At 48.7% G+C, this 27,863-nt stretch overlaps 1 protein-coding gene across 1 annotated transcript in view; it reads left to right on the forward strand.

Moving 5' to 3' along the window:
- The window catches only part of MARCO (macrophage receptor with collagenous structure), a 123,835-nt gene extending 96,815 nt beyond the window's left edge, over window positions 1-27,020 (forward strand). Inside the window, exons 6-17 of the mRNA XM_060151188.1 lie at window positions 7,023-7,124; window positions 8,019-8,171; window positions 9,531-9,575; window positions 14,460-14,558; window positions 14,665-14,700; window positions 15,160-15,258; window positions 15,352-15,414; window positions 23,110-23,154; window positions 24,081-24,179; window positions 24,933-24,977; window positions 25,457-25,633; window positions 26,839-27,020. Coding sequence (XP_060007171.1) covers window positions 7,023-7,124; window positions 8,019-8,171; window positions 9,531-9,575; window positions 14,460-14,558; window positions 14,665-14,700; window positions 15,160-15,258; window positions 15,352-15,414; window positions 23,110-23,154; window positions 24,081-24,179; window positions 24,933-24,977; window positions 25,457-25,633; window positions 26,839-26,969 — 1,094 coding nt within the window. The 3' untranslated portion in view covers window positions 26,970-27,020. The remainder of the gene's footprint in view (window positions 1-7,022; window positions 7,125-8,018; window positions 8,172-9,530; window positions 9,576-14,459; window positions 14,559-14,664; window positions 14,701-15,159; window positions 15,259-15,351; window positions 15,415-23,109; window positions 23,155-24,080; window positions 24,180-24,932; window positions 24,978-25,456; window positions 25,634-26,838) is intronic.
- Window positions 27,021-27,863: the final 843 nt, after the last annotated feature.

Raw genomic sequence — 27,863 nt, forward strand, 5'->3', positions numbered from 1 at the left:
AGGTGATAGTGATACCTCACTGTAATTTTAATTTGTATTTTCCTAATAGCTAATGACGTTCCTAATAGCTAGTATCTTTTCATGTGTGCATTTGCTGTTGGTACACCCTCCTCAGTGAAATGTCTCTTCGTGCCTTTTGCCAGCGTTTTGATTGGATTCTTTGGTTTTTGACTAATCTAAACGAAAACTCAATATTTTGAGAATTCTTTATATACTCAAGATACAAGTCCTTTGCCAGATACATCATTTGTAAATATTCTCTCTCCGTCTGTAATTTGTCATTTCCTCCTCTTAACAAAGTCTTTTGCAAAGTCTTTTGCAAAGCGAAAGCATTTAATTCTATTGGGGTCCAATTTATTGATTTTTCCTTTCATGGATTGTGCTTTTGGTGTCAAGTCTGAGAACTTTTTTAGTTTGCTGACAGGTTTATTATAAATTTGTTATTACGAGAGTGATAATTATGACAATTTATTATGAATTAGAACAAGGCAAGGATGTCTGTTCTCACTCTCTTTTTCTGTATACAACTGGAAAACAAGTGCAAATCGAAATTTAAAACACAATGGTGGGACACATTGGCGCAGTGGTTAAGAATCTGCCTGCCAATGCAGGGGACATGAGTTTGAACCCTGGTCTGGGAAGATCTCACATGCCGTGGAGCAACTAAGCCCGTGCACCACAACTACTGAGCCTGCACTCTAGAGCCCTTGAGCCAAAACTACTGAGCCAGCGTGCCACAACTGGTGAGACAGAAAACTTTCCTCCTTAGGTTGGGAACAAGGCAATTTATTATGAATTAGATCTTGTTAAGTGCTTTTTCTGCATCAACTATATGATTATATGACTTTTCTTCTTTAGCCTATTGATATGTGGATTACATTGATTTTCTAATATTGAACCAGGCTTGTATACCTGGAAATCCCATTTAGTCATGGTATGTAAATCCTTTTTTTTAAAAAAAATAAATTTATTTATTTACGTATTTACTTTTGGCTGTGTTGGGTCTTCGTTTCTGTGTGAGAGCTTTCTCCAGTTGCGGCGAGCGGGGGCCACTCTTCATCGTGGTGCACGGGCCTCTCACTGTCATGGCTTCTCATTGCGAAGCACGGCTCCAGACGTGCAGGCTCAGTATTTGTGGCTCACGGGCCCAGTTGCTCCGCGGCATGTGGGATCCTCCCAGACCAGGGCTCGAACCTGTGTCCCCTGCGTCGGCAGGCAGACTCTCAACCACTGCGCCACCAGGGAAGCCCCTGTAAATCCTTTTGATGCATTGCTTGATATGGGTTACTGCTATTTTGTTGGGAATTTTTGTACCAAATTTCATGAGAAATATTGATCTTTAGTTTTCTTTTTGTACTGCCTTTGTCTGGTTTCCATATTAGGGTAATACTTATCATATAAAATGAGTTAGGAAGTGTCCTCTACTCTTCTGTTATCCATAAGGGATTGTTTGAACTTGGTGCTAATTCTTTTTTTAAAGGTTTGTTAGGAAATTTCAATAAAATCATCTGGATGTGGATATTTCTTTTATAGGAGATTTTAAATTACGAATTAAATTTATTTAAGGGGCATAGATATTTATATTATCTGTTTCATCTTGGTTGAGTGTTTGTAGTATGTGACTTTTGAGGAACTGTTTCGTTCCTTCTAAGTTATGAGCATAGTTAGTGGTAGTATTTTCTTATTTTGTTTTTAATGGCTGCAGCATCTGTGGTGATATACCCTGTTTTATTATTGATATTGGTGATTTGTGTCTTCTTTCTTTTTATCTTTGTCCTTCTTGCTAGAGCTTTATAAATTTCATTGATTTTATTCAAAGAACCGGATTTTTTTTACATCTTTATTGGAGTATAATTGCTTTACAATGGTGTGTTAGTTTCTGCTTTATAACAAAATGAATCAGTTATACATATACATATGTTCCCATATCTCTTCCCTCTTGCATCTCCCTCCCTCCCACCCTCCCTATCCCACCCCTCTAGGTGGTCACAAAGCACCGAGCTGATCTCCCTGTGCTATGCGGCTGCTTCCCACTAGCTATCTATTTTACGTTTGGTAGTGTATATATGTCCATGCCACTAAAGAACCAGATTTTTGTTTTTTATTTTCTCTTTTGTATCCTTATTTTAAGTCTCATTGGTTTCTGCTCTGGTGTTTATTATTTCTTTTTTTTCCTGGTTGTTTAGGGTTATTTTACTCTTCTTTCCTGGTTTCTTGAGATAAGAACTTAGTTTACTGATTTGAGATCTTTCCTCATTTGTAATGTAAGATTTTAGTGCTGTAAATTTCCCTTCCAGTGCTGCTTTAGATGTAGCCCATAATTTGGTATGTTGTATTTCCACTTTCATTCAGTTCTGTGAAAATTTTTTTTTTTCTTTGAGACTTTCTCTATGACCCATGCATTATTTAGAAGTTTTGAAAAAATTTCCAAGGGTTTGGACATTTTTCTGTCTGTATGTTATTAATTTCTATTTTTATTCCATTATTGTCAGAGAACATCTGTAAAATTTAATTTCTTTTACATTTTGTTGAGGTTTGTTTTATGACCCAGGATATGGTCTTAGTAAATATTCCATGTATGCATGGAAAGAATGTGTATTCTTCTGTTGTTGCATGGAGTATTCTATGAATGTTAATTAGATCCTGTTGGTTGGTGGTGGTGTGCAGTTCTTCTATACCTTTGCTGATTTTCTATCATTTGCTGAGAATGGGGTATTAATGTCCCCAATTATAACTGGGATTTGTCCATTTCTCCTTTCAGTTGTATCAATTCTGTTTCATGTGAATAGAAGCTCTACTGTTTGGTTTCTTATAGACAGCTTATAATTGGGTCATGCTTTTCCATTCACTTTGCCAATTTCTACCCTTTACTTGGTATATTTAGACTATTTACATGAAAGTAATTATAGGTATGTTAGGCTTAAATCTGCCATCCTATTTTGTATTTTCTCTGTTTCTTCTGTTTCCCGTTCATCTGTTTCTCTTTTCTTACCTTCCTATGGGTTACTTGAGCACATTTTTTGAATTCTATTTTTAATTATTTATAAGATTTTTGTGGTGCATCTCTTTGAATAGTTTATTTAGTGGTTTCTCTGGGCATTACAATATACATACGTAACATATCACAGTCTACTGGTATTAACATTTTACCACTTTGAGTAAAGTGTAGAAATCTTATTTCCATTTATGTCCTTTTATCATCTTCACTTTTTAAAATGAATTGCCTGAGGTATTTCCTCTGCATACACTGAGAACCGCATCAGACAGCATCATAATTTTTGTTTCAACCATCAAATGTGATTTTTTAAAATCACGAGGAGAAGTATGGTCGAATATATAGCCCTGTATTTTACCCATTCTTCTTTCCTTTTTCTTGTTCTTCCTTTCGGAAGTGCCAAGCCTTCTCTTACTATCATTAACATTCTATTTGAAGAACTTCCTTTAGCCATTCTTTAAATGTAGGTTTACTAGCAATAACTTCTATTAGTTTTCCTTCATCTGAGAATCTCTATTTCCCATACCTTGCTAAAGCATGCATTCATGGTTGACAATTCATTTCTTTCATCACACAAAAAATATTGTGCCACTTCTAGCTGATCTCCATGGTTTCAGATGAAAAATCTGCTGATATTCCAAATTGGTATCACTTTATAGGTAGTGTGCCATTTTTCTCTGGCTGCTTTCAAAATTTTTTCTTTTTCTTCAGATTTTAAATTTTCTTTATGTCTAGATTTTTCAGATTTTTGCCTATGTGTCTTGGTATGGATTTCTTTGAATGTACCATGTTTGGGATTTACCCAACTTCTTGGATCTGTAGGTTTATGTCTTCCCCAAATTTGAGAAATTTTCAGCTACCATTATTTCTTTGATTATTTTTTCAGCTTCACGCTTTTTCTGGGACTTCAATGATATAAGTATTATGTGTTTTTTTTTCTTTTTTATTGATCCACCTGTCTCATAGGCTCTGTTTATTTATTGTTGTTTTTGTTGATGATTTTCTCTGTTTTTCAGATTGGGCAATTTCTATTGTTCTATCATTTAGTTCTATCTATCTATCAGTCACTGAAAGAATTAGTGATTCTTTCCTTTATTGTATTTATTACACTATTGAGCCAATGTGGTGACGTTTAAAAAATTTTTTTTGTGTTTTGAAATTTCCATTTGGTTCTTTTATATATCTTCTATTTTGTGACATTTTAAAAAAAAGTTTTATTTGTAATTACTCATTAAAGAATTTTTGTGATGGCTGCTTTAAAATCCTTATTGAATAATTCCAACATTTGTGTCATCTCAATGATTTTAGGTTTACGTTTCTTACATAAACTATTTAGATTTAGTAGGTAGATTCTGGTTCATTTTGTGGGCTATGGTTCCAATCACAATTTAATTTTCAGAGCCCTGACCATGCTATTCTAGTCTGTTTTGTTCCCTGTGCTATTGGTGTTCTTGCCCCTTGCTTGTGCTGCCTGCAGGGGTAGAGGACACTGCTCTACATTGCCCAGTGCTAATAAGTAGAGGGTGGGAGACCTCAAACCCACAGGGCAGAGACCACTTCCCTGGGCCTCACCAGTAGCTCAGTGCTGGGAATGTGGGGAGAGGGGCTCCCACTTGATTTCCACTAGTGTTACAGTAGGAGAGAAGTACACCTACCAAGCCATATTCTGCCACTTGGTGAGGGGTTGGAAGATGGAAGGCCTGGGAATCCTAAAATTTGTGTGCAACCTTTTTTCTTCACTGAGCTCTTTTATGGAATTGAAATTTTATTTCTCTCTGGAGCCATATTTTCACTGTGAGTCAGACAATAGAGATGTCAAATTTCTAAAACCTGCTTCCCTAAAATCTCTACCCAGAATAACCATAGTTTACTCCAGGTAAGCTCATTCTTATTCACCTGAAGCTTTTTTTTTTTTTAATTTTCATTCTCTCATCTCAAGCAACTCTTGCTCATTGGTCAACCCCAAACGAGAGTAGATATTTCCATGACAGTTTATTCTAAACACTAAGAGATGAAATGATCAACATAAGGGTAAAGAATTTATCAGATCCTCTGCTTTGTATAGAGTGAGTTAGACAAAGCTCACAGATTTGAAGTTCCCAGTTTCTAAAATACCTTGCCTCTATGCCAGGTGATAGCTCTGAACTAAAAAGCATTCTGAGCTTGAACTACTCCCATCACACTACCATGTCTGGTTTTCCTCTCATCATCCTTACTCAAATGCCTTGCACCATGGTCCTACCATGTAATTTGAAAATATCTTTATCTTCCGTGCTGGCCTTCACCTCCACCTCTGACCTCTATGGTACCTGTGTCTCTGAAGCATAATTTATCTTTCTATTCCCATTGCATGCTATGTTTCATCATGTTTGGTTGCTGTCTATGAGATAGTATTCACCATCCACCATCTTCTATTAATTGTGAGGCTTCCTCTGTAAGTTATCCATCTTCACCATCATGACTATATGGACACCTGAGGTCTTAAGTTGCATTCCTGATGCTCTCCCAACACTTCAAAATGTTCAACTCTGTACACGTTCAGCACCCAAACCACTCATTCATCCATTCATCTAGCCCGTCACCATCTTTCCAGCACACCATGTTGGTGCTGGAACACAGCCTAAGAAACTTCCAGGCCATATGGAGGATACTGAAACATATATACAGTTCACGTGCTCAGGGCCACAGTGGATAAAAATACAGTGATGTGGGGAAGCAGAGCGAGGTCCCACCCAGCCGAGGGGAGTCTGAGAATCTATCTTGGAGCAGGAAAAGATCTACTGTGCTCCCAAAGGATGAGTACGAATTAGTTATGCAGAAAGAAGGAAGGGAGGTTGGGTATTCAGAGGAGATACTCTGCCTGAAGTCACAAGGGTGTAACCACAGTGGTCTGGCCTGACCATTGGTCAGTGTCAGCGGGGAGGTGAGGTATGGAGGTGTGGCCATAGGAGAGCTGGCTGGAGGCCAGGCTACATGAACCAGCAGGGGGAGCTGTTTGTCCTGAGGGCAGTGAGCTGAAGGGCTGAGGGCAAGGGAGTGACTGGAGCAGGTTGTGTGTTGGAGAACTCACTCAGGCTGCTGTGTGGGCCTAGATTCCAGGGGTGCATGGGGGTGGGGGGAACACCCTGTGCTAGACTGAGCATAACCACGTGTCTTCAAGGAATACGAGGCAACTATTAAAGAGAACAGTTAAATCTCTCTCTACTGAGAAAACTAGAGGGAAGTCCATGGAAAACTCCTTCACTGCAGAAAGCGCATGTGCTATAATTGATATGTACTGTAATATGTAATTATAACATGATGTCATTAGAGTAAAATTAAAAGAAAAAAAAAAACACAAGTCTATCTAGGAGGATGTGGGTTTGTAAGTTTCTGAGAGGAAGGGGAGATGGAAGGAAGGCCACAACCCAGAATGCTAACAAAGCTTACCTCAGCGGGTTAGGACCTCAGGGGATTAATTATAAGATTATTAATCCTTGAAATGCTCTCCATATTGTTTGAGGAATTATATTAAGCACGTTTTACCTTTGTAATTAAAAAGAAAACAAAGGCCTGGATGTGATTTCCAGCTCTTGTCTTATAACCTAACAGGTTTTCTCGACTGTTCCAAACCCCGCTCATTGTTTGTAAAACAGGAACAATCATCCTCCTCCCAGAATTTTGAAATTGAAATATGCTAATTCATCAATTTCTCTGATGTACATCTATTGAGTGACCCCTGTGGCAGGTTCCATGCTAGGGCTTCGATGGGGAGAAAGGCTGACAGGTCTGCGCCCTTCCAGCTAAGGATGTGTGCACAGGGGTTTTTCGCCCGGCCACATAAGTGAGGGGCTGACAATGGCACTCCTTGCCTTGTGGCAAGGAGAATCAAGGGGAAGATGATCTGGGGGTCGTGGGCCTTTGTGTCTTTCCCCTCGTGGGACCTCATGGGCAGCCCCCTGCTCATACAGAGGGGGTTCGGCACAGGCTGGGGGCCCCTGCTCTCCGCCCTCTGCAGCAGCAGCTGTCTGCCTGGGTTGTGTTTCAGATCCAAAGCCCAAGAAGAGAAATGGGATAAACTGCTTCACGGTCTTGCTGTTCATCTACCTGATTCTGCTCACCGCAGGTGCTGGGCTGCTGGTGGTGCAAGGTAAAGCATCTGGGTCCTGTCTGGTCCCTCCTGGGGTGACAGTGTGGCCCGGCCCGACACAAGGCACAGGTTCACAGGAGAGCCCTTGGGGCCACTGCTGCCTATCTGCTGGGAGAGAGTTCTCAGTCCCTGGGTGGTCTGCATGGTGGGGGGAGAAGAGGGGGAAGCAGAAAGGGGAGTGTGTGTTGCATGTGTGTGTGTGTGTGTGTGAGAGAGAGAGAGAGAGAGAGAGAGAGAGAGCAAGAGGGAGGGAGGGAGGTAGAGAGAGAGGGACCACATGTGTGAGGCTGTGTGTGTCTGAAACAGTGAAAGATGCAGTGATCTCACAAGGATGTGCCTCGTGCCTCTCACATCAAGGATTCCCTGCCTCTGACTGGGAAGTAGCTTTGTTGGTCAGAGTGTTTCATTTGAACATGATTTGACTTTCAAAGTGCTCCCAATCCAAACGGTGAGGCCATGAAGCAATTCCATCAGCAGATAGTGAAGTCCCTCAAGAACGCCGTGTGGCCAGTTGTCATAAACACACGTCACACACTTATGAAAGTTACACACGATTAGGCCAGATCAGCATATTAGCGGCCACGCTTTCATGTCCAAGCATGCAAAAAGCTCCTAACTGCGTGCAGGTTATTCGTGGGCGCAGTGGTTTTACAGGGTGTAGGTACGTTCTGTGGTCGTGTAACGTCATATCTGAGTGTGGAGTGCACACATGCAAGATACAGACAAAGTTCTGTGTGCTCACTCTAAGTCCTCACGGTACACTAAACACGTGCTTACCCGTTCAGGACACAGAGTTATGCACATGTGACACAGAATGTCAGGGTTATGCTCAAGTGCTAGGACTTTAATGAAGTCCCTAAAAGGATGCTGCAGGTGTGGCGGTGGGGTGTCCAGTTCTGAATCTGCAGAAGCGGCTCCAAGCCCTGGAGACGCCCTACAACAATCAAACGCTGGTCCCTGAGCATCTCCTGCAGGCCCAGCTCATCCGCGTCCGCACCAGGCAGGAGCACCTACTACGACTGGTGGACAACTTTACTCGGATCCCAGGTTGGCCCCTCCCCCCTGGGCTGGGACTCCCCAGAGAGGACGGGAAAGGGGGAGCGTCTCGTGGGCAGACCAAGGGGTCTTTGGACCTGAATCCCGTTCTCTGGCCTCGTATGAGAGTGTGGAGGCCAAGACAGGGATTGAAGTTACAGGGGAGAGCATGAAGTTACAGGCACCCTGGGTGGCTGCAGACAGCTCTCCGGGAGACAGTGGGGTCAGGGACCTAGGAACCAAGGATGCTGTCCGGACGAGTGTGATCTCCAAGGGCCAAGGTCTGCAGCAACCAGCCAAAGGCCGGGTCTGAGTTGCAGAGCCCTCAGACTGGTCCAGAGTGTGCAGGACAGAGCCCAGGGCGATTTCCAGGACCACTCCCAAGCAGCAAACTAATACCGGTCTGTGGCTGGAGAGAGTAACAGTGGGCGCCAAGCCAGGCTGGCCAGTGCCTGGACCTTCGAGGGGAGAGGACAGCGGGCCTGTCCTTATAGAGGAGAGAGCCCTGGCTCCTCCCACCATGTGAGGACCTAGCGAGAGGCTGCAGTCTGCAGCACAGAAGACCTTCCCCAGAACCCAGCCAGGCCGTCCCCTGATCTTGGGCTTCCAGCCTCCGGAAGTGGGAGAAGTGAATTTCTGATGTTTAAGGTCCTCCCACCCCGGTCTGCGGTGTGTTGTTATAGCAACCAGAATGGACCAAGGCCAGACAAGGAGCCCTGTCCCGGCCACCCGAGTCTTTGGGAGGCTGTGGTCCGCAGAGCAGCCCTGGCAAGGGAGAGATCTGACGTAAGTGGCAGCAGTGATGGGTACCATTTATCAGAGCACGGGTGTGCTTTCCGTGCTGGTCTCCACGTGGCAGCCTCAGGACAGCCCTGCATAACTGGTATATGAACCCCATTTCACTGACGAGAGAGCTGATGCCCCAAACAATGAGAGGGTGTGCCCAGGGTCACCCAGCTCAAGTGGCACTGCTGCCGCTCGAACTCAGCCTCCCTCGGGAATCACCATCTGCACGGCTGTGTTTTGCTTGTTGGGCCATGAACTCCTTGGAGGAAGGAGCTCTGTCTTTTCTTGTGTCCCTTCCACACAGTTTGGCTGGTCCTCGGTGCTCAGTGACACTCGTTAAGTGAATGATGGTGTGAGTGGCATTGCCCCCCCCCTTGCTGGTTGGGGCATTGGTGCCTCTGCCCCTTCTCCTCAAGTCTTCCAGGTCCAAAGGGGCCCTCGCCTCCCCCGTCTGCCAGGGCCACCAGCGGAGACGGGGGCCCCGGACGAGATGGAGCCGCAGAAACCTGCCTCTGTCTATAGACCCCATAATCCTTTCTCTCCTCCTTTGTGCAGGCTACGTTCTGAATTCCTTCTCCTTTCCAGGCCCCCCAGGACCCCAAGGTCCACCAGGAATCAAGGGAGAGGCAGGTGAGCAGGGGCTGGGTGTGTGCTCCAGTGTGCACAGAAGGCTGTCTCGGAGCAGCTGCAGGGGGTCGCAGGCACACACGCCATCCCCAGAGTCTGAACACCCGGTGGGGTCTGCATGTGAGGGAGGTCACCTGAAGTGAGACCCTAGATGGGCTGGGTTACTGGGAAGTACCTGCATCCCGGGGAAGACACCTAGGTGTGGCTGGAGGGGTGTGGACACTCCAAGCCCCTCCTTGGTGCTCAGAGTACAAGCCTGTGAGCCTCACCGGGAAGAGTCAAGCTCTTTGGTCCAGACTCCAGAGTCTGACGCATCTGCCTTCACCATAGACTGGCTCTGTGACTTCGGAAGCATTCCCTTACCTTTCTGAGTCTCAGTTTCTTTGTCTGTAAAATGGGGACAAGAGTGCCTCAGAGGGTTACTAGGAGGTTAAAATAACGATTCAAAGCACATGATTGTCTCTCCCTTTTAGGTTGTGGCCTTAACGTGCCCAGCTGCCTTACAAATCGCCACGGCATAGCTGGGTCAGAGAATGTGAGGGCTTGGCTGCCCCCGGGGGTAGGGGGCCTCCATCACTGTTACAGTCCGCTCTGCTCTTCACTTAGACTCTCAAACCTCCAATCCCTGGAGGGGTTGAGGCTGCTGAGCTGTAAAGGTGCAAAGACAAACGTTACTGGAGGAAAAAGCGAAATGAGAGGATTTGCAAGAAAGGGGGAAATAAACAAACCAAGATCCTCTCAGCCTCCAGGTCACTGAGACAGAATGAAAAACACCACCAGTTACAGAAGGGAAACTTGATAAAGGGAAACTCATTTTCGAGTAACTAATTTTTTGGAAGGACTTTAAGAGAAGGGGGAATCCCAAACAACCTAGTGTTCTAGGTCACCAGCAGGGTTTTTCCGGGGAGGTTTTCGGGGGGAGGACGAGTAGAAGGAGAGTTTAGGGACACACACAGGCACTCAAACACCCACGGGCTCACACACACGTGTGCACACACATTTATGCAACACAATCACACATGCACCAGCATACTCGTGCACGTGCTCACATGTGCACATACACTCACATGCATACATGCCCACACACGCACTCACATGCACTCACCGCCCAGCCACAAACTCACTCACACACGCTCACTCAACCTTCAGAGCCAGAGTGGGGCAGGGTCACTCAGAGGGTGGTGGGTCACCAGGCATCCCAGGGGCACAGCTGTGGTCCCTTTTGTCCAGGTGAGCAAAGGACAGGAATGGAAAAGCTAAGAGCAAAGTGAGAGTGGGAAGAATTTCCTGCCAGGTACAACGTGTGGCCAGTGGGGACGTAGGCAGTGCTGGGAGCTCAGAGGAGAAGGTGAGGGACCGAAATGGGGCCTGAGGGGGGCCTGGGGAAGGAGGGGAGACCGCTGGCAGTGAGGGCTAAGGGGCTGATTCCAGAAGGAGGACTTTAAGCATCTAGAATCTTCCCTCGATGGCCAGCGCTCTCTCTAGAGTAGTGCTTCTCAAGCTGTGGGTCATGGATAAGAACCATTTGAGGTGCTTGTTTAAAATGCAGGTCTGTGTTTTAGAGATCGTGGAGGGTTCTGATCCTGGACATGGAGGGGACAGGCTCTGAGAAGCACGGCCCGAGCGCTCTGGCTGTGACTGAGCACCTCGTGTGCTCCTGGTCTCTTGGCAAGAGACCACCCTCAGGGTGGCTCTGGGCGCAGCAGGGGAATGAGGCTGTGGAACCAGGAGCCTTGGTCGCCATCCCTGCTCACCTGTGTAACTAGACACGTTACTTGGCCTGTTGAGGTTTAACCTCTTCCTTTCAGCAAAGAATGGCAATTACATTAAAATCATAATAATTAAATTATACATGCTTTGCAGGACAGCTATAAGGGTTGGAGATCGTGTGTTCAAACTCTGCTACGTGGTAGGTAGTGTTAGTGATCCTGTAAAGTAGAAAGGGAAGGACCTCAGTTCTAAGATCAGACAGATCTGGGTTCTAATACGGCTCTAGCTGTGTAACCTCTCCGAGCCTCAATGTACTCACCTACAAAAGGGGGATAATAATAGCAACCTTCAATGAGGATTGATTACAACAGGAATATAAGACAAGATTGTGATGCTGTATCTGGCATGTAGGAAATATTTACATTAGAAGAAACGGAGGGTGCTTGCCATCAGGAAGAGAGAGCCCTTATAGGGATGTGTCAGCCATCCTCCAATATTAGAGAGGTTCCTGTGGAAGAGAAAATAGACTTGCTCTCAGTGGTACCCCACAGAAGAATGGAGGCCAACGGGCAAAGGTTTCTGGAGAACCAATTATGCTGAGGTAAGGGAGGAAGAGTTAAGACTTGGGCTGCCGCACGATGAAATGGGCAGATGGGGGGTGTGGGGAACAGGGGCTGCAGAATTCTCCTTGGTGGGACTGAAGGGGGATCCTTGCACCAGGCAGGTGGTTGGACAGTTGACCTGTGAGGATGACTCCAAAGGTAGCCCTCCGCATTTCTCTATGGCCCAGACTTTCTCAAGGTGACCCTGTCAGCCCCAGAGAGGGGATGACAGCCAGGCTTTTGCCTGTGGAGTCTGAGCCACACTGCTTCCCATCCACCCATCACTTCCCATCCACCCATCACTCTCACCCACCACCACGCCCAGACTCAGGCCTGGAAGCAATGTGGCTGGCGAGCGGAAATGATCAGTTTCACTTCTTCAGAAATCAGGACTCTAACCTACCCTTCCTCTTCCCAAATTTCTTTTCCCAAGGTCACCAGATCTCTCTTACCCACTGCTTGCCCAATCCACTGTCAGCGGACGGGGCTAGCGGACCAAGTGGGACCCGCCCCAGCGGCACTGAGGTTTTCTGCTCTTTGCCCCAGCAGATGGGTAAAGCCACATTGATGAGGTTCCAGGGGACACATCTATTTCCCTCACTCCATCTTTAGCTGTGATGACGGGCAGGTTCTGAAGTCAGACGCAGCTGTGATTCCTCAGGCGCCTCCAGACTCTGGTCCTTTCACCGGTACTACTTTGCTTCCCAAGGTTGTAACTTTTGAGAGAGACACGGAAGTCATAGCAATACAGACTCAGGCCCAGACCAGTCTCAAGAAACCTCATACAGGGAATCCTGTGGCGGTCCAGTGGTTAGGACTCCGTGCTCTCACTGCAGAGGGCCTGCGTTCAATCCCTGGTCGGGGAACTAAGATCTCGCAAGCCGCGTGGGGCAGCCAAAAAATAAGGAAAAGAAAGAAAGAAACCTCAGAGAGCCACACAATTGCCTTAGCGTGATGGCCCTGGCTGGCCCAGAGCCATAGGGCACCAACAAATTCCTCCAGGGAAATAATTCCTAGCCTTGTTTAAGAAGGACCATTTGTCATGAAGGACCTAGGGGTAAGACAGGAATAGACACAGATATACTGGAGAACGGACTTGAGGATATGGGGAGGGGGAAGGGGGAGCTGTGACAAAGCGAGAGAGAGGCATGGACATATATACACTACCAAACGTAAAATAGATAGCTAGTGGGAAGCAGCCGCATAGCACAGGGAGATCGGCTCGGTGCTTTGTGACCACCTAGAGGGGTGGGATAAGGAGGGTGGGAGGGAGGGAGACGCAAGAGGGAAGAGATATGGGAACATATGTATATGTATAACTGATTCACTTTGTTATAAAGCAGAAACTAACACACCATTGTAAAGCAATTATACTCCAATAAAGATGTTTAAAAAAAAAAAGAAGAAAGGAGCGCCATTTGGCCCTTCCACTCACGTGGATGCCCTGAATGACCAAACACTTGTTTGCTGTTTGCACCTGAGTCTGTTGTAAGGGACTTCCATTGTAAACATGTTCTTTATGGCTCTTCTGTCTTCCATCAAGGAATAATTATTCTTCAAGTATTCAAACCACCTCAGAGAAGCTAATTCCCAAGCCTTGCACCTAATGTCACTCAAACCTTAGACCCAGAGAGTTCTGTATGACAGTTGCTTCTTTCCCTCCACTCCAGACAACTTTGTCTACTTTTCCTAAATCACTGGAGAGGAGGCTGGCCCCCTTCTGAGTCCTCTGCAGCTCTGAAATCTTGAAAATAATGGAGTGGAGCTCTTTAACCAAATTCCATCCCAACAAGCTGGTCCCAGCCCCTGAGGGAGTTGCTTGGGGTGGAACTCTGCTGATGGTGGGGCCTGGCTGGCTTTCTAAGCCAGTGGGTCCCGAGGAGCAGGCCCTGTGCGGGGAGGCTGGCAGGTTTGGGCAGGGGTTGCCGAGCCCCGCCTAGGGAGGAGCCTCCCTCGATTGATATGCGCTGAGCAGTGGCAGAAAGGAGAGGGAGACACGGAGAACCAGGAGAGGAGAGACTGGGGCGAGCCCGGAATGCTGATGACAGGTGGGAACTCTGAAACCTTGGCCACCAGGAAAGCCAGGCTCTGAACCGCTAGGGGGATAAGTGCTGCTGCAATGTTTTCCTCTCCAGCAGTGCCTCAAAGCTTCTGTTCTCAGCCCTTGGGATCTGATTTCTGGAATATTCAGATTTCAGTTTGGGAAGTTTGAAACAGTAATTCCCCAAATTCACACACTGAAATAAACCAGGCAGTGCTGCATGAGCCTGGGCTGTGGTCCCTCCTCCAGGGACCAGGTCACTAACCAGGGCCCTGAGAGCCCAGCTTCTGGAACCTTCCGCTGCGCATCCGCCAGGCCAGGTCACCTCATCCATTTTTCGTGAGTTTATGTCTGGCCTCTGGGCAAGGTGGTGTGCTCCTTGCGGGCAGCCATTGTATCTTCCACTTCTGGGCACCAGTAGGAGTTCAAGGAGTCTGAGTTTGGAATTTGGGTGGGACAGGATGTGTCAGAGATGGACGTGGCAGCCGGGTTTGCCCTCCTTCCATGTCTGACCACAATCCCTTGGTTTTTCAGGAAGAAAGGGAGACATAGGCATGAAAGGAGACATGGGGGTCATGGGACCCCCTGGAGCCCGGGGGCAGAAAGGTGACTCAGGGATGCCCGGTTCCCCAGGTAGGAGTCTGCACAGTCAGGTCTGTGGTCCTGTGGGTATTCCCTTTTTGTCCGGCGAGCTGAGCTAGAGGGGAAAAAAATCCTTAAAAGTCCTTCTGTATTTTAGGTGTGGCTGGAATTCCTGGACTCAAAGGAGATCAAGGTAAGAGTTGTGGGAATCGGCATCATTCCAGCTACCGCCATCCCTGGGCAAAGTCAAGTTCAGGACCTGACTCTACTGTGTCTTATTTCTTATTTGTGGAGTTTTGTAAAACCTGGCCTGTCCTAAGAGGAACAGAGCAGTTTTGGAGGGCAGGCCTACCTGATATTCTTTTTTAGAGCTTCCTTCCACCCTGCCACCCAGGGGTATGAAGCAGGATGCTCACACCCAGAGTTCCTAGTAAGTCCTTAAACCTCAAATTCTGCAGCAGTGAATGGAAAAAATTAATCAATTGCTGAGACTGTAATTTTCCTCCCACTCACAGGGCTAGTTCAAGGCTCCTAGAGGTTAAGCTGCCCAGGGAACATATGAGGTGTTAAGAGATGCCTGTGCCGCTTCAGAGAAGAGGTGTGTTGAAGGGGCCAACCACTCCCAGCCTTTCATTCATGACTTAACTTTCAGGACAACCTGGAGCCAAGGGTCTTCCAGGCTTTCCAGGAGCTGCGGGATCCCCGGGTGCCAAGGGTGAGCCTGGCAACGCTGGTCCCACTGGGCCAATAGGTGAGGTCCTGGGTCCCGTGGTGGGCGTGGGGAGTGATGTCTGAAGATCCACCCAGCCCAGACCTTACACCCTCCATGGTATCTGTCGTCCAGGACCATCAGGGAGGCCCGGGAGTCCAGGAGCCGAAGGTGTGAAAGGAAGCAAGGGGGACACAGGTAACAGAGGGCGTGGGTAGGCGGGCAGGTGGAGTTGCTGGGTGTCAAGGATGGACAGAGAGGAAGACTACCTCCCAGCAGGTCCACCAGAAGCAGGCAGAGGGTCTCCTGTGTTCTGGCCCCTGACACACCTGGATTAAAAAGGACACTTTCCTCTGCCGGAACCCTTTGAGTCCAAGGCTCTGGGGCTGTTTTTCTCTGCCCAGGGTCCCTGAGAGGCTTTGAATGCCATGACCAAACCTCCACCGTCAAAGAGGAGAGCAGGGGACGCCTCGGCCGCACTGCCTCCTGGCCTGCATTCCAGGGGTCCTCGTAATGCCCTCTCTCTCCCACTGACCTGCAGTGGGGTCCCAAGGGTCAGGGCTCTGGATTTGGACAACAGCTGTCGAGAAATCCTTCTTGCACATTCTCCCAGGGGGGCTCAGGCCGAGAGGGGTGACCACGGTTACCCAACTCACAGAGACTAGCTCATAAACCATCCTTCCAACCTAGTCAAGGTTATAAACTGTGAACGCCAATTTAGTCTAGGTTATAAACCATCATACCAGTGTGGTCTACTTTATAAAGAACTGTGTGTTTTCTAGTCACTAAGTCCAGGCACCTATGATGGTCTAGAAAGTCTGGTCCACTCTGTTAGGTGCTGGATCCCCATGATGCCTAAGACCTGGTTCCTGCCTTCAGATGTGCAGGCTGGTGCAGGAGATAGGTAGATGGACTGTTGCCAGATGGTGTCAGGCACACTGTGCTGTGGCTTTTGCATGGAGAAGTGTCACATGCCATTTAGAAAGCCAGGTGCAGGCCAGGAGGTATTGTGGCCAGTGCAGTGTTGTGAAAAAGGGCTGTTTATCTTCCAAGGATATCTGTGGACAGTCACTGCCAGAGCAGAAGGTCACACTTGAGTTAGACAACCCGGATGCCTTCACCCCAGAACCATGTTAGAGACCTACACCAGGGGCAAGCCCTCTCAGTTTTCATTGAACAAGTGGTCAACGGATTGAGTTTTTAAAACAAATGCGACTTGACCCAAATCCTTCAAGTTCACAGCGGCCCCTGGTGGGGTTAGCAAAAGGTAGGCAGTGCAGGAGTGTTGGAAGAGCTCGAGCTGAGTCTTAGAGGATGAGTAGAGCTTAGCCACGTGGGGAGAGGAAGGCAAGTCCAGAGAGAGGGAACCGAGCAGGTGAAGTCTTGGAGGGTGAGGGAAGGCTCTGTAGGCACGTGTCCCTGGAGCCCAGGTCTAGGATGTGGTAGAGGCTCAGGAGCTCTGGCCAGAGAGCTGGACCATGCCACCTCCTGAGCCTTGGACTCTGGACCTTCGACCTTTGGAGTTTCCCTGATGCTTGTCAGCAGCCCTGGCACAAGCAACTCCTATATCCTTGCCCTTCCAACCCATCCAGCCTCGGAGCTGATTTCCTTTTCACAGATGGTGGGTCAGTGCAGGCAGGGGCTCTGCTACCTGATGCCATATAAATGCCACTTGAAGGCCACCAGCAAGTCTGGCCTTCCAGAAAGGTTCCATCTGGGTGTGGTGGTCAGGTGACCCCGATTAATTGGCTGCCTCTTCCTGATTTTATACTTCCATCTTCCCTGACTCCAGATCTTAGGGTGCCTGACTCTGAGGCTGTCTTACCACTGAGTTTTCTGCTTGGCTTCATGGAGATGTTGGATCTTCTGCCTCAGTTATAAACTGGGAGCCCCGCCACCCGACCCCACCACTGCCAGGCTAGTGATTATTGACTAAGCAAGAGTATGGGTGACAAAACATGATTTTACCCACAAGGGGCACTGCACCCACTCCCCAGGCCCCTGAGCCTGCGTCTCCCACTGAAGGTGGAGAATCTTGCCTGCACTCCGCATCATGGGAGGGTTTGCATAATAAGAGCAGCTTCTGACGTGAGCATTTTCATGACAGCCCAATGGAAAACACAATTTCGTTAGTGCTGTTTCACAGTAAGAGATGCAGCATGGGTTGGAATCCAGGCCCGGCTGATGCAAAGCCTGGGGCCTCATCCATTATACTCTGTCATGCTGCCTTCCTCTGCGGGCAGCCTGAGCCCTCCCCCACCCCCATCAGGGCACTCCGCTGAGCGGCACCTTCTCCCTGTACCCAAGTCCTGGAAGGATCGGAGCAGAAGCTGCAGCAGTTTCTTCCACTCTTAGAAGGAAACATGGAGCTCTCAGGCCCTGTTATGGCTCTTTGTTACTTACCTAAGATCCCACAGACACTCTTGGCCAACTGTCTGGGAATCACTTTAACTCCATTATAGAGTCCCTGCATATCTGGTGAGCATCTTTATGGGAACCTCCATCAATCAGGCCTAGTGGGAAATACCAACCAGGCAGATTCTAAGGGTTATTCCTGAATTCCAGCTGCCCAGGTAAACATGGTGAATTACATTTTCAATTTGGGGCGTGTGATGATTACAACAAATTCCAAATTGCCTATGTTTCCCGCTCAAACCCAAACATTTGTCTTGATCGAGTAGCTGATGGTCTACATAGACATCTCAGGAGGGAATTCCCTTAGGACCATAAACTGGCTAGCCGTAGCCAGGGCTGTATTTCGTCCTGAAGTCATAGGTTAATGAACTTTTGGCAAGGTCAGATTCTGCAGTGGGAGAAGGAAGGGTAGGTGGTGAGTGGGAGCCAGACCATCTCCTCGCGGAAGACAATGCTTACTTGTCAATGTCAGGATGTTGGTATTCCCCAAACTAGAGGTACTGAGGTGTTGGTTCAGTTTTGATCATATCAAGCCAGTTTTTCAAACGGATGTATTTCCCATTTTGTAAATAAAATCATTAATCTCACAGGAGACCGTCTAGCAGTATGCCGTGAAAACAGAGAAATTCTGGTGGCTTAGCTTAACCTAGGTAACAGCTAGATCCCGTTATTGTGCATTAATTACCAAAAGTAAGAGGTCTGTTTAGTACTAATGATGTCTCCAAGCCAGGCACTGTGTTTGGGCCTTTCCTCCCGTGACCTTAGTTCATCCACACAGCTGAGTTTCATCATCCCTACCTCACAACTGAGGAAGCAAAGGTAAAACCTTTCCTCAGGGTCTCGCAGTTAATACGCACTGAGTCCAGGAGTTAATCCCAAAGTTTGATTCCAAAACTGTGCTTTCCTAAATTTTGTTGTGTAGAATAACATAGAGTAGAGGACTCAGAGAAATCAGAATTGCCCGCACCTCTCACCCCACAGTAGATGGGTAAATCCTAGCTTAGTCACCAAATCTTCTTGCTGCTCTCTAATCACACTCCAACCCATTCTGGTGGAACGTTTCCCCACGTTCACACCGCTTGAGAAAGATTAAAGATAAAGATGGGGAAGAGGAGACTCCTTCCATTCTGTTGGGAAGATAGACTGCATAGTTTATTTAAGCAGGACATTATCACCGAGAAGAACTTTCTGTAACGGTAGTTTCCTTCACTGTTCATAAAACAAGGTTTTATCAAACCCCGAAAACTTAGTTTTTTCTAACCTTCGATCTTTCAAACGATTGCAGAATCATTTGACTTTGGGGAAAAAAAATTGCAAAAAATCCACAGCAAAACAAATTTTAGCTCTAAATCCTTTGGCCATTTTGAAAAGGAAAATTTGTTTGGAAGTAAGGAAGGGCTCACTTCAACTTGTGATCATGGCATTTCTCTTTCTACCACCTAACCTCATGAAATGAAGTTGGACACAGCCAAAACACTGAAGCTCCAAAATACCAATCTGATCAAAATTTCTGCATCGCAACAATCTTCATGTCTAAAATATAACAAGAATCTGAATTTTCTATGTCCTTTTATGTTTCTCTTGAGGCAAAGCCAAAGTGCAAAGAACTTGAAATCTAGTTTCTCATCTGTCTTTTAAGACGCGTTTTACTTTAAAGATAAGTAACAAAGAATAACCCATAATAGTAATTAAGCCCTGTATCATGAATATAATTTCTCAGTTGATTTCATTCCCCATGTCTAAGTATTGACTTAGTCCAAGAATTTATTAAAGTCTACCAACTCATATTACTAAATTGTCACTTAGAGTTTTCCTCGTTTTCCTCTAAGTTTCTTAGAGACATCTGAAGAAGTCTACATGCGTCCCAAATTTGGGTCCCCCACCTACCATCTTACTTCTTGTCATACAGCTCAATGTGTTAGGTATTAAATTAACCCAAAATTTGCCAGGCTGCACTTAGCCTGTAAGTTGGGATGGTATTTAAGGAAGTTTCCTAACGTACTGGAAGTTTCTACATTAAATCAGAGTGAGGAGGCCTGTGCATGAGTTTGGACTTGCCAACTAGCTAGGTGATGATGGGTTGGTACATGACTTCCAGAGCCTTGGTTTCCTCCTCTGTGGAGTGTGGGGAGAGTTCTAGAATAATACACAGGTCCCTGCCAATCTGCCAGCACTCTGGGTTTGAAACAGGCAATTTTCCCTTCAAGCAGGGACCTTCTAAGATTTTAGGCAGAGCACCAGCTGAACACAAAACAATAGGAAGGCATGTACTTTCTAACTAAACTATTTTCTTGCGGGAAAATTGTTTCTGTAAATAAGCACCTTGCAAATAAATATTTTGAGCCCTTTCAGCGTGATGAGTCTGTGACACCAAGGGAATCCCAGTTTGCTTGTGGTTAAGAGGACAAACCCAGCATTCATTCCCTTCCAGGGAAGGTTTACAACATGAACTTCTAAATTCTATTTTTCAGCCATTTCTCGTTCTCCCTGATCCAATCAGGATGCTGCCTTGATGTATAGTGAAGTCATTACTGGTCCCTGGATCCATGCATAGCCACTCAGCGAGCAACTCTCAAGAGTCCAGTCCTGGAGAGAAATCACACCCCCCAAAAATCACACAAAACTCAATTCCAGTTTCCTTGCCTTGAAGAGGGGAGTTTTGAAGACATAAACCTACACCTATTATACACATCTCAGAGGGCATTTTATCAAGGGCCAGTGGGTTACGGGAGAGCTCAGACAGGGGAGGGGCCGTGAGTTCCTCAGAGATAGGAAGGCTGCTTGGAGGACGCGGGCTGTCAGCTGGTCCCTGAAGATTGAGTGAGATGTGTTTAGGGCAGTGGTTACTCAAACCATGGTCCCTGACCAGCAGCATCAGAAAGACCCAGAAACCTGTTAAAAATGCAGCGTCTCAGATTCCCAGCCCAGATGCAGTGAATCAGGAACCCCGGGGCGGGGTGGGGGGGGGGCTTAGCACGTTGTTTTTAACAAACCCTGTGCTGGCGATTCTGACGCCCACTCTAGTTTGACGACTTATTTAGGAGTAAGAGATGGCCTAAGGCCACTGGGAGTCTTTGGAACGAGGTGGAGAGCCCACGTGAAACTCCAGGAAGTAGTGAGCTGGCATGCTAGTGGCACACAGGCAGCCACAGTGCCCAGTGGGAGGCCAACCCTGGGTCCTAACCCCAGCGTCACCACTCCCTCCCTGCGTGACGTGGGATAAATCACCTAGCGTCTCTGAGTGTGGACTGCCTCCTCTGTAAAGAGGGAAATGGCACGACCTCGCTGGGAAGCTGAGAGATGCATGTGAAGCTCCTGGCGTGGTGCCTAGTGCAGTGCAGGCAGCAGCAGAGGTTGAGTCCCCAAGAGGTGGGGGGCTGGGAGGGAGGGTGTGAGAAACGAGGTGGAAGGGTCAGGCCTTGGGGACCATGGCCCTAGTGAGCAGGGGCTCCCCTGGGGCTCCTGTCTGTATAGGACATTTGTTGTTCGGTGTTCTGGAGACTTCTTCGGTGGCAGAGAGGCAATAAGGGGAGATCACAGTGCCAGGTGTCCCTCAACCTTGGGTCTAGGGACAGGCTCTTAAGGTAGAGATCTGTGCAATATGGGACCCTTTAGGATGTGACAGAGAGGGTCAAGAGTCTAGATATGAACCATTTTTCTATTTAATAACCAAAGACATGTTTCTGAATGGGGTTTCTCCTCCCTCATCTTGACACCTGCAATTCAGGTGCAGGTAGGCAGAGAGGACACATCTACTGCCCGTGCTGGGCCACCTGAGGTCAACAGCAAACATCTGCTGGGGGGGGGGGGGCTTGCTGGGCAGCAAGCCTGGAGCTCCTGCGGGGGCTTCAGCCCCAGTGTCCCAGGCGCTGTCCGCTGGAGGAGAGACAGACATATGCCGACAGGGCCCCGGGGTCCTCGTGGCACTGCTTGTCAGACACGAGGTTTAGTACGTGACACAGACAACTTCATTTCAGCCTGACAACCAGCCAGAGGCTCAGAGGAGAAGGTGAGGCTAAGGGAGAGGGAGCTTGGCTCAAGGTCACAGAGGCAGACGCAAGCCCAGGCTCTCTGACTCTGGCCCCTGTGCTGCCTCGGGAGGAAGTGCGTCAGCCACGGGCGAGGCCAGAGAAGGCTTCAGAGGCAGCAACGTCCAGCATCTTAGCAGCTTTCACAGCCTTGATCCCATTCCCCAGGGGACCAAAGCGGCGAGGCTTTCCAAACCGAGGGACTGGAGTGGGCACAGCTGACGCGGGGTGAGCTGGGGCCTGTCTGCCAGGGCCAAGCTCGAAGGTCCCTCCAGCTTTTAGAAGATGCTCTCTGAGCCCCATTCTGGTCCTCAACTCAAACATGAGGGGCAGAACTAGTTGCCCTCTCAGATCTTTCCAGGGCTTCCCACCTCCCTTGGTGCCCAGGCTTGCAGCAGCAGCTCCTAGCTCCTCGGCCCTCGGGCTCTCCTCCCCAGGCAGCGCCCGGCCTCAGACGAGCCCTCTGAAAGGCTGCCAGGAGCCAGGACTGCTTGCTCATTATTCCAAAGAGGAATAATGGCCCCTCACCTGCCCTCCACTGACCAGCACACAGTAGGTGCTCAGGAAAGCCAGGAACTGAAGTGGAAGGCAGGAACTTCCTCCAGGCAATTGGCAATGAGGGTAACCGAGTTCCTTGTGGTCTCTAGTGATCATCAAACGGGTGGGTTCTTGGTTAAGACTGAGCTGGCGTGGTGGGAGGGATACCAGTCAAGAGCATGGTGGGAGTGCATTCCCACTGTTACCCTCTAGTAACTGTTACTTCGTGGTCAATAATGAGCTTTAGTTTCCCCAAGTTTGTGTAACTGTCTTGGAGAGTCCTGTTTCTCTGAGAGACCATGGAGTTGCTAAACCAATAAATTATTATCCCACAATAAATTATGACTCAGCATGGTGCTGGGGATACTGTGTCTTCCACGTAATTTAGTGAATAAAGAGATGAATGGGAGGAAGGAAGAAGGATGTTTAGCTACACTGGGGGCCACAATGAAATAAACCAATAAACACTATGAAATATCTGAGGGTGAGGGCCCCCCCAAAGCTCCTAGTGGCCACTGAGTCTCCTCCACAGTCTTTTAGAAATAAAAATAACTTTATTTTCAAAAGATCTCTCAACTCTTTTTCAATAAAATGCAACAGAAAGGAATGGGATTGAATTTAGACACCAAGTCAGGTTATTTCTGGACAAGGAAGGCCAGCCACTGAGTCTGGGGTCTGTCCATCTAACCTAGACTTTCATCCAATACATTTCTATTTCACCCCAACACACGTCCCCATTTATCTGCAGTCTGTCTACATTTATGCTCTGCTAAAGAGGCTTTAAACAATCGTGGAGAACCAATGTACCTTTCCTTCCGCATTAATCAGACAGAAGGTAGAGGTTGTCTAAGATTAAAAGCATCTAATATCTACGTTTTATTATCTTCTCCCCTTTTTTGTATTTTGATCTTAGGACTTCAAGGACAGAAAGGAACAAAAGGAGAATCAGGAGTCCCAGGTAAAGTGCCGGCTTCATTTTCATTTCTCACAGTGATGACTGGAAGGGCTTGTGCTCCAAGGGTGGGTCTTGTCGACCCTGAAATCACGGCGGTAACCTCAGTAACCTTTCCCCAGAGTGTCTCCGCCTGCAGGGCTCTATCGCTCCAACCTCAGACTCTTTGGGTGACAAACCTGGGCAAGGGGTGTAGAGAGAGGGGCGGGGGCAGAGGGGGTGGAGGGTAAAGAAAGCCAGGACAACTGCCCCGGGTGGTGGCTTCAGGCGGCGCAGCCGCAGAGGAGCTGGGTGACCTTCCTCTCCAGTTGCCAGGTTGGTTGCATGGCCTCTATCTGCCTGTCCACATCTGCTTCGGTCCATCTCCCTCTACCCTTTGGCCCCCAAGGCGCCCCCCTCTTCCTGTTGCTTCTCACGGGGCTATCATCAAGGTCCTCGTGGGCCCCCGCCTTAGCTAGTGGCTGGTTACTGCGCCCTGCCCACGGCATTTCTAGTCTTCTCGCCAGCCCTACCCTGAGAATCTAAAGCGACACTCCCCAGACACATTTCCTGAGCAGTCTTTCTTCCACCTGAGCTGGATATTCTATCCCTATTCTAACTTACTGAAGGAGAAATTGAATCCTAGAAATGTTCTAGCAAATTCTCCCAGAACGGCTAGAACGTCCACACAATTATGCCGTCCAATGAGGAACAACAGCCTTGGAATACTGTCAGCGATTTTCACCCGCTCGTCCTCAACCAGAGTTTACACAGGAGTCGGGGGATCAGGGCAGTGCCCTGCCCACCCGGGCTGAACATTCGAACAGCCCATTGATGGGGGCGGGGGGGAACCTGGTGGTTTAGGACAACTCAGGCACTAAACACCAAGGCCCTTGGTCCCCCTTGGAAAGCAGAGCAGAGCATCTGATGGAGGTGGTCTCTCTCCTCCACAGGCCCTACAGGCATGAAGGGAGAGATGGGAAGCCCAGGCCTGGTCGGCCTCAAGGGGGCACCTGGACCGGACGGCCGAAAGGGAGAGCCCGGAGCGAAAGGTAAGGCCTCGGTTTCTGATGTGAGGGTTCTAAGGAGAGGCCTGTCATAAGGTGCTGGGAGTTTTCAGAACCAGAAGGGTAGAGGTTTAGTGGCTCTGTGGCCAAGTCCTGTGCTGGGATCGCCCTCAGCGCTGAGCTTACAGAAGAGAATAAGGCACGGTCGGGCACTCCGAGTGGCAGGCCGGTGACCATGCACTGGCATCACGCCCAGTCAGGCCCTGGACCACACAGTCTCCATGACTGATGGCAGGAGAGACTTCTAACTCCATGTCTCTTGAATGTTCCTCTCTAATAGAGCTTAAATCCTTCCTGCTGGCTCAGGCCCATTTCTTCTTCCTTTTTTTTTTTGTTTCTTGCGGTACACGGGCCTCTCACTGTTGTGGTCCCTCCCGTTGCGGAGCACAGGCTCCGGACGCGCAGGCTCTGTGGCCATGGCTCACGGGCCCAGCCGCTCCGCGGCATGTGGGATCTTCCCGGACCGGGGCACGAACCTGCGTCCCCTGCATCGGCAGGCGGACTCTCAACCACTGCGCTGCCAGGGAAGCCCCAGGCCCATTTCTTCTTGCTCACCCATGGGATCCCACGGCACATCCAGTCCCCATGATGCCAGGTGGCTGGCAAAGCTGAAGGAGGGAGTCTGACCCTCACCCCTCCACCCTCCTGCCCGCCCCTCCTCCCCACTGCTGGCAAAGGAGGGCAAGGGGGTCCTGGCTTGGTTTCCTTCGAACTGTGTTGTTTTTCTCCTCATGATAGGATCTTCTGGGACGAAAGGAGCAAAGGGAGAAAAAGGTCAAAAAGGTAATTGCTATTTCTGTTCTCTTTAATGTGTGTTTCAGAGGTTACTCTGTACTTGAAAATTGTAGGTGTGCTAGGGGGAGAGGCCTTGGTTGTCAGAGAGATTCCTCATTTGGGGGGAAAGCTAAGGGCTTGTCCCTTGAATAAGCCTGCCCATGGCACAGAGCCACAGATAACACCTTCCTCCCTCCCTCCCTCCTTTCTTCCCCCTTTTTTATCGACAACACAAGGCTAAACATGGGCTGGATTTGCAAGGCCAGCTGCAGAGGGACCCCATGGCCTCGCACCTGCAGGCCCAGGTGCACAGAGCCGCTGGTTGTGCTGGTGCCATCATGTGGGATCTTCCCAGCTGTGGTGGCAGCCAAGCAGGAGGCTTCTTTGCCCTAACTATAGGACTTCCAGAAATGAAACGGCAGAGCCCACATTCACACAAAGCCCTGGGCTGCTTCCCTCACCTCTCCCATGTGTGTTTTGTCGTCCAGGCGAATCCATGGTATCCGTCCGGATTGCTGGCTCTAGGAACCGAGGCCGGGCTGAAATTTACTATAATGGAGTCTGGGGGACAATTTGCGATGATGACTGGGACAATTCAGATGCCACCGTCTTCTGCCGCATGCTGGGTTTCTCTTCAGGAACTGCCGTTTTCAACGTGGGAGCTGGTAAGTGAATCGATCCTCAACCAGGAGCCTCTTTCCTTGAGGTGCTGATGTGGGCTTTCTCTCCCTGGTAGGGTGTTGGCAACCACTGGTTGCAAGTGACTCAGCTTGGTTGGGTTAAAAGAAAAGGATTGGTTCAAGCAACTGAAAAGTTCTGCAGCCCAGGGCCCCAGCTTACATCCTTCAGACTTGGCAGCCCCAGGAGAAAGAAGGCTCTCTTCCCCAAAGGGACAGCAAAGGCTTGTTTGAGTTGCTGTCTGTCCAGCCCTAAAGCCAGAATGCCATGTGTCGGAGGGTGTTTGCGAGGGACACTCTCTGGACAGCTGAGGGGCTGGAGCTGGGAGAACAGAGAAGGATGCAGGGCAGGCAGCACAGTGGTCATCCCAGCTCTCTGGAACCTGAAGGTCTAGGTGGCCCAAGCTTGATCATCTTCAAGGAGAAGGTGTGAAGGGAAGAGAAAATGAATCAGAGCAGGGACCTCCTAAAATCAGTTTTGGAAAGATGTCCTGGGGTGCTAGAGACTCAGCTACATCTTGCAGCAAAATGTTTAGACTTTCAACAAAAGAGTTAAGCCCCAGGCCTGATCTGGGGCTTATCTTTCTGAGCTGATCTGACAGGGACACTATGCCCATTTCTCCTGCCCCCACCCCAAAATGTTCTCTCCCCTTACCCCTCCCCACAACCCCACCAAAATGCATACCTACTTTTCAATCTGAGTCCAGTTGGATTACAAAACTCCTTTAAAGTACACATTCTCCTCAAACAGATTAAGCCTCTATAGATGGTCACACTGTAGTGTAAATTACGGAAATCAAATCATCCGGTAATTCCTCTGAGCTCCTGATCTGAATCAGTTATATCAGAAGGAAGGCGGTTTGAGGAAGGTGTGAGTGATTTAGAACACGTGAATGGCCTGTTTACAAAGGCATTTAAGGAAGAGACAAACCCTAGAGACCCTAGGAGGAGATTTCAAATCATGCTTGGGTTACATATTAAATACTCGGATGAGACTTTTGTCAAAAGGTAGAAAGAAGAACAGAGGCAGAGCCATCGTAAGAGAGCAGACCAGCCATCAGCACGGTGGGCCTGGGCACATGTGGGAGAAATTGGCAGTCTAGCTCCCCGTGGAAGACCCTGAGGACAGACAGGCTATGCTGCTTGGACCCTAATCCCACGCTCCTCTCCCTCCTTGCTTTTGCTGTGTCCAGGCACTGGGACCATCTGGCTGGACAACGTTGCGTGTCAAGGGTCGGAATCGACCCTGTGGAGCTGCAGCAAGAACAGCTGGGGCTCTCACAACTGCAACCACAGTGAGGATGCGGGTGTGGACTGCAGATGACCCCACAGGCCATTCACTGCTCTGCCCCCAAGGCGTCCACAGCCAAGACACTCAGCCCACGAAGGGAGGCCGTGCTCTCTGAGGGGCTTCCTGGGGTGGCTGACAGCCTCTGAAGTGGGCTTGCTAATAAAGCTCAAAGCGCTACCTGGCACCGCCCTGCGCCGTGGCTGGAATCACTAGCTCGTCCCTCCTGCCCACTCCCTGCACACAGCCTTTCACTGAGTCCTAACGTTCCCTGCACCCCCATTCCCACGCACGGGGACAGGGGAGTCTCAGCTCAGAGCCGGGGAGGCTGAGGGTACGGGGGGGCTGAGATGCAATGCCAAAAGCGAGGCTCACCTGTAGACAGAAGTAGTCATGACCAGCCTTTCAATCAATCCGATGTAGCATCTCTGCACAGCAGCGGGCTCTCCCTCCAGCACTGGAGCTGCTCGGCAGCAAATGAAGAGGCCGCGCGTAGCTGACACCAGGTTGCATGGAAAATAGGAAATGTACGATTAAGCGTGAAAATTTGTTCTCATTAGGATGTGAGCTCCATAAATGCAGTAAATATCTATGGAATGAACGACTGAATTAAACCAAGAAGGTAGAGCAGCTCACCCTCTCTAGAAATTTGGCCTCCCTCTCCCTTTGCAGTCTTCCCCTGGGATACATATTCTCTGAGCGCAGTCACATGCTCTCGCCCTCTCCCTCCAGGTGCTATAAATGGCTCAGGTAAATGTGAAATCTGGGAGAGTGGGGTGCATGGGATACGGCTCTGAGGCATCACTGTTCACACTTGACCTGTAAGGAGCTCAGCCTCAGGGCGTTAGGAGACTTGCCCAGGGACACTTGTAAATGGTGGGACTGAGGAGGAGCGGCGGAAGGGCTGGGAGATGGAGTGGACACCTCAGG

This window comes from Lagenorhynchus albirostris, chromosome 6 (assembly GCF_949774975.1).
Source record: "Lagenorhynchus albirostris chromosome 6, mLagAlb1.1, whole genome shotgun sequence".
NCBI lineage: Eukaryota > Metazoa > Chordata > Mammalia > Artiodactyla > Delphinidae > Lagenorhynchus > Lagenorhynchus albirostris.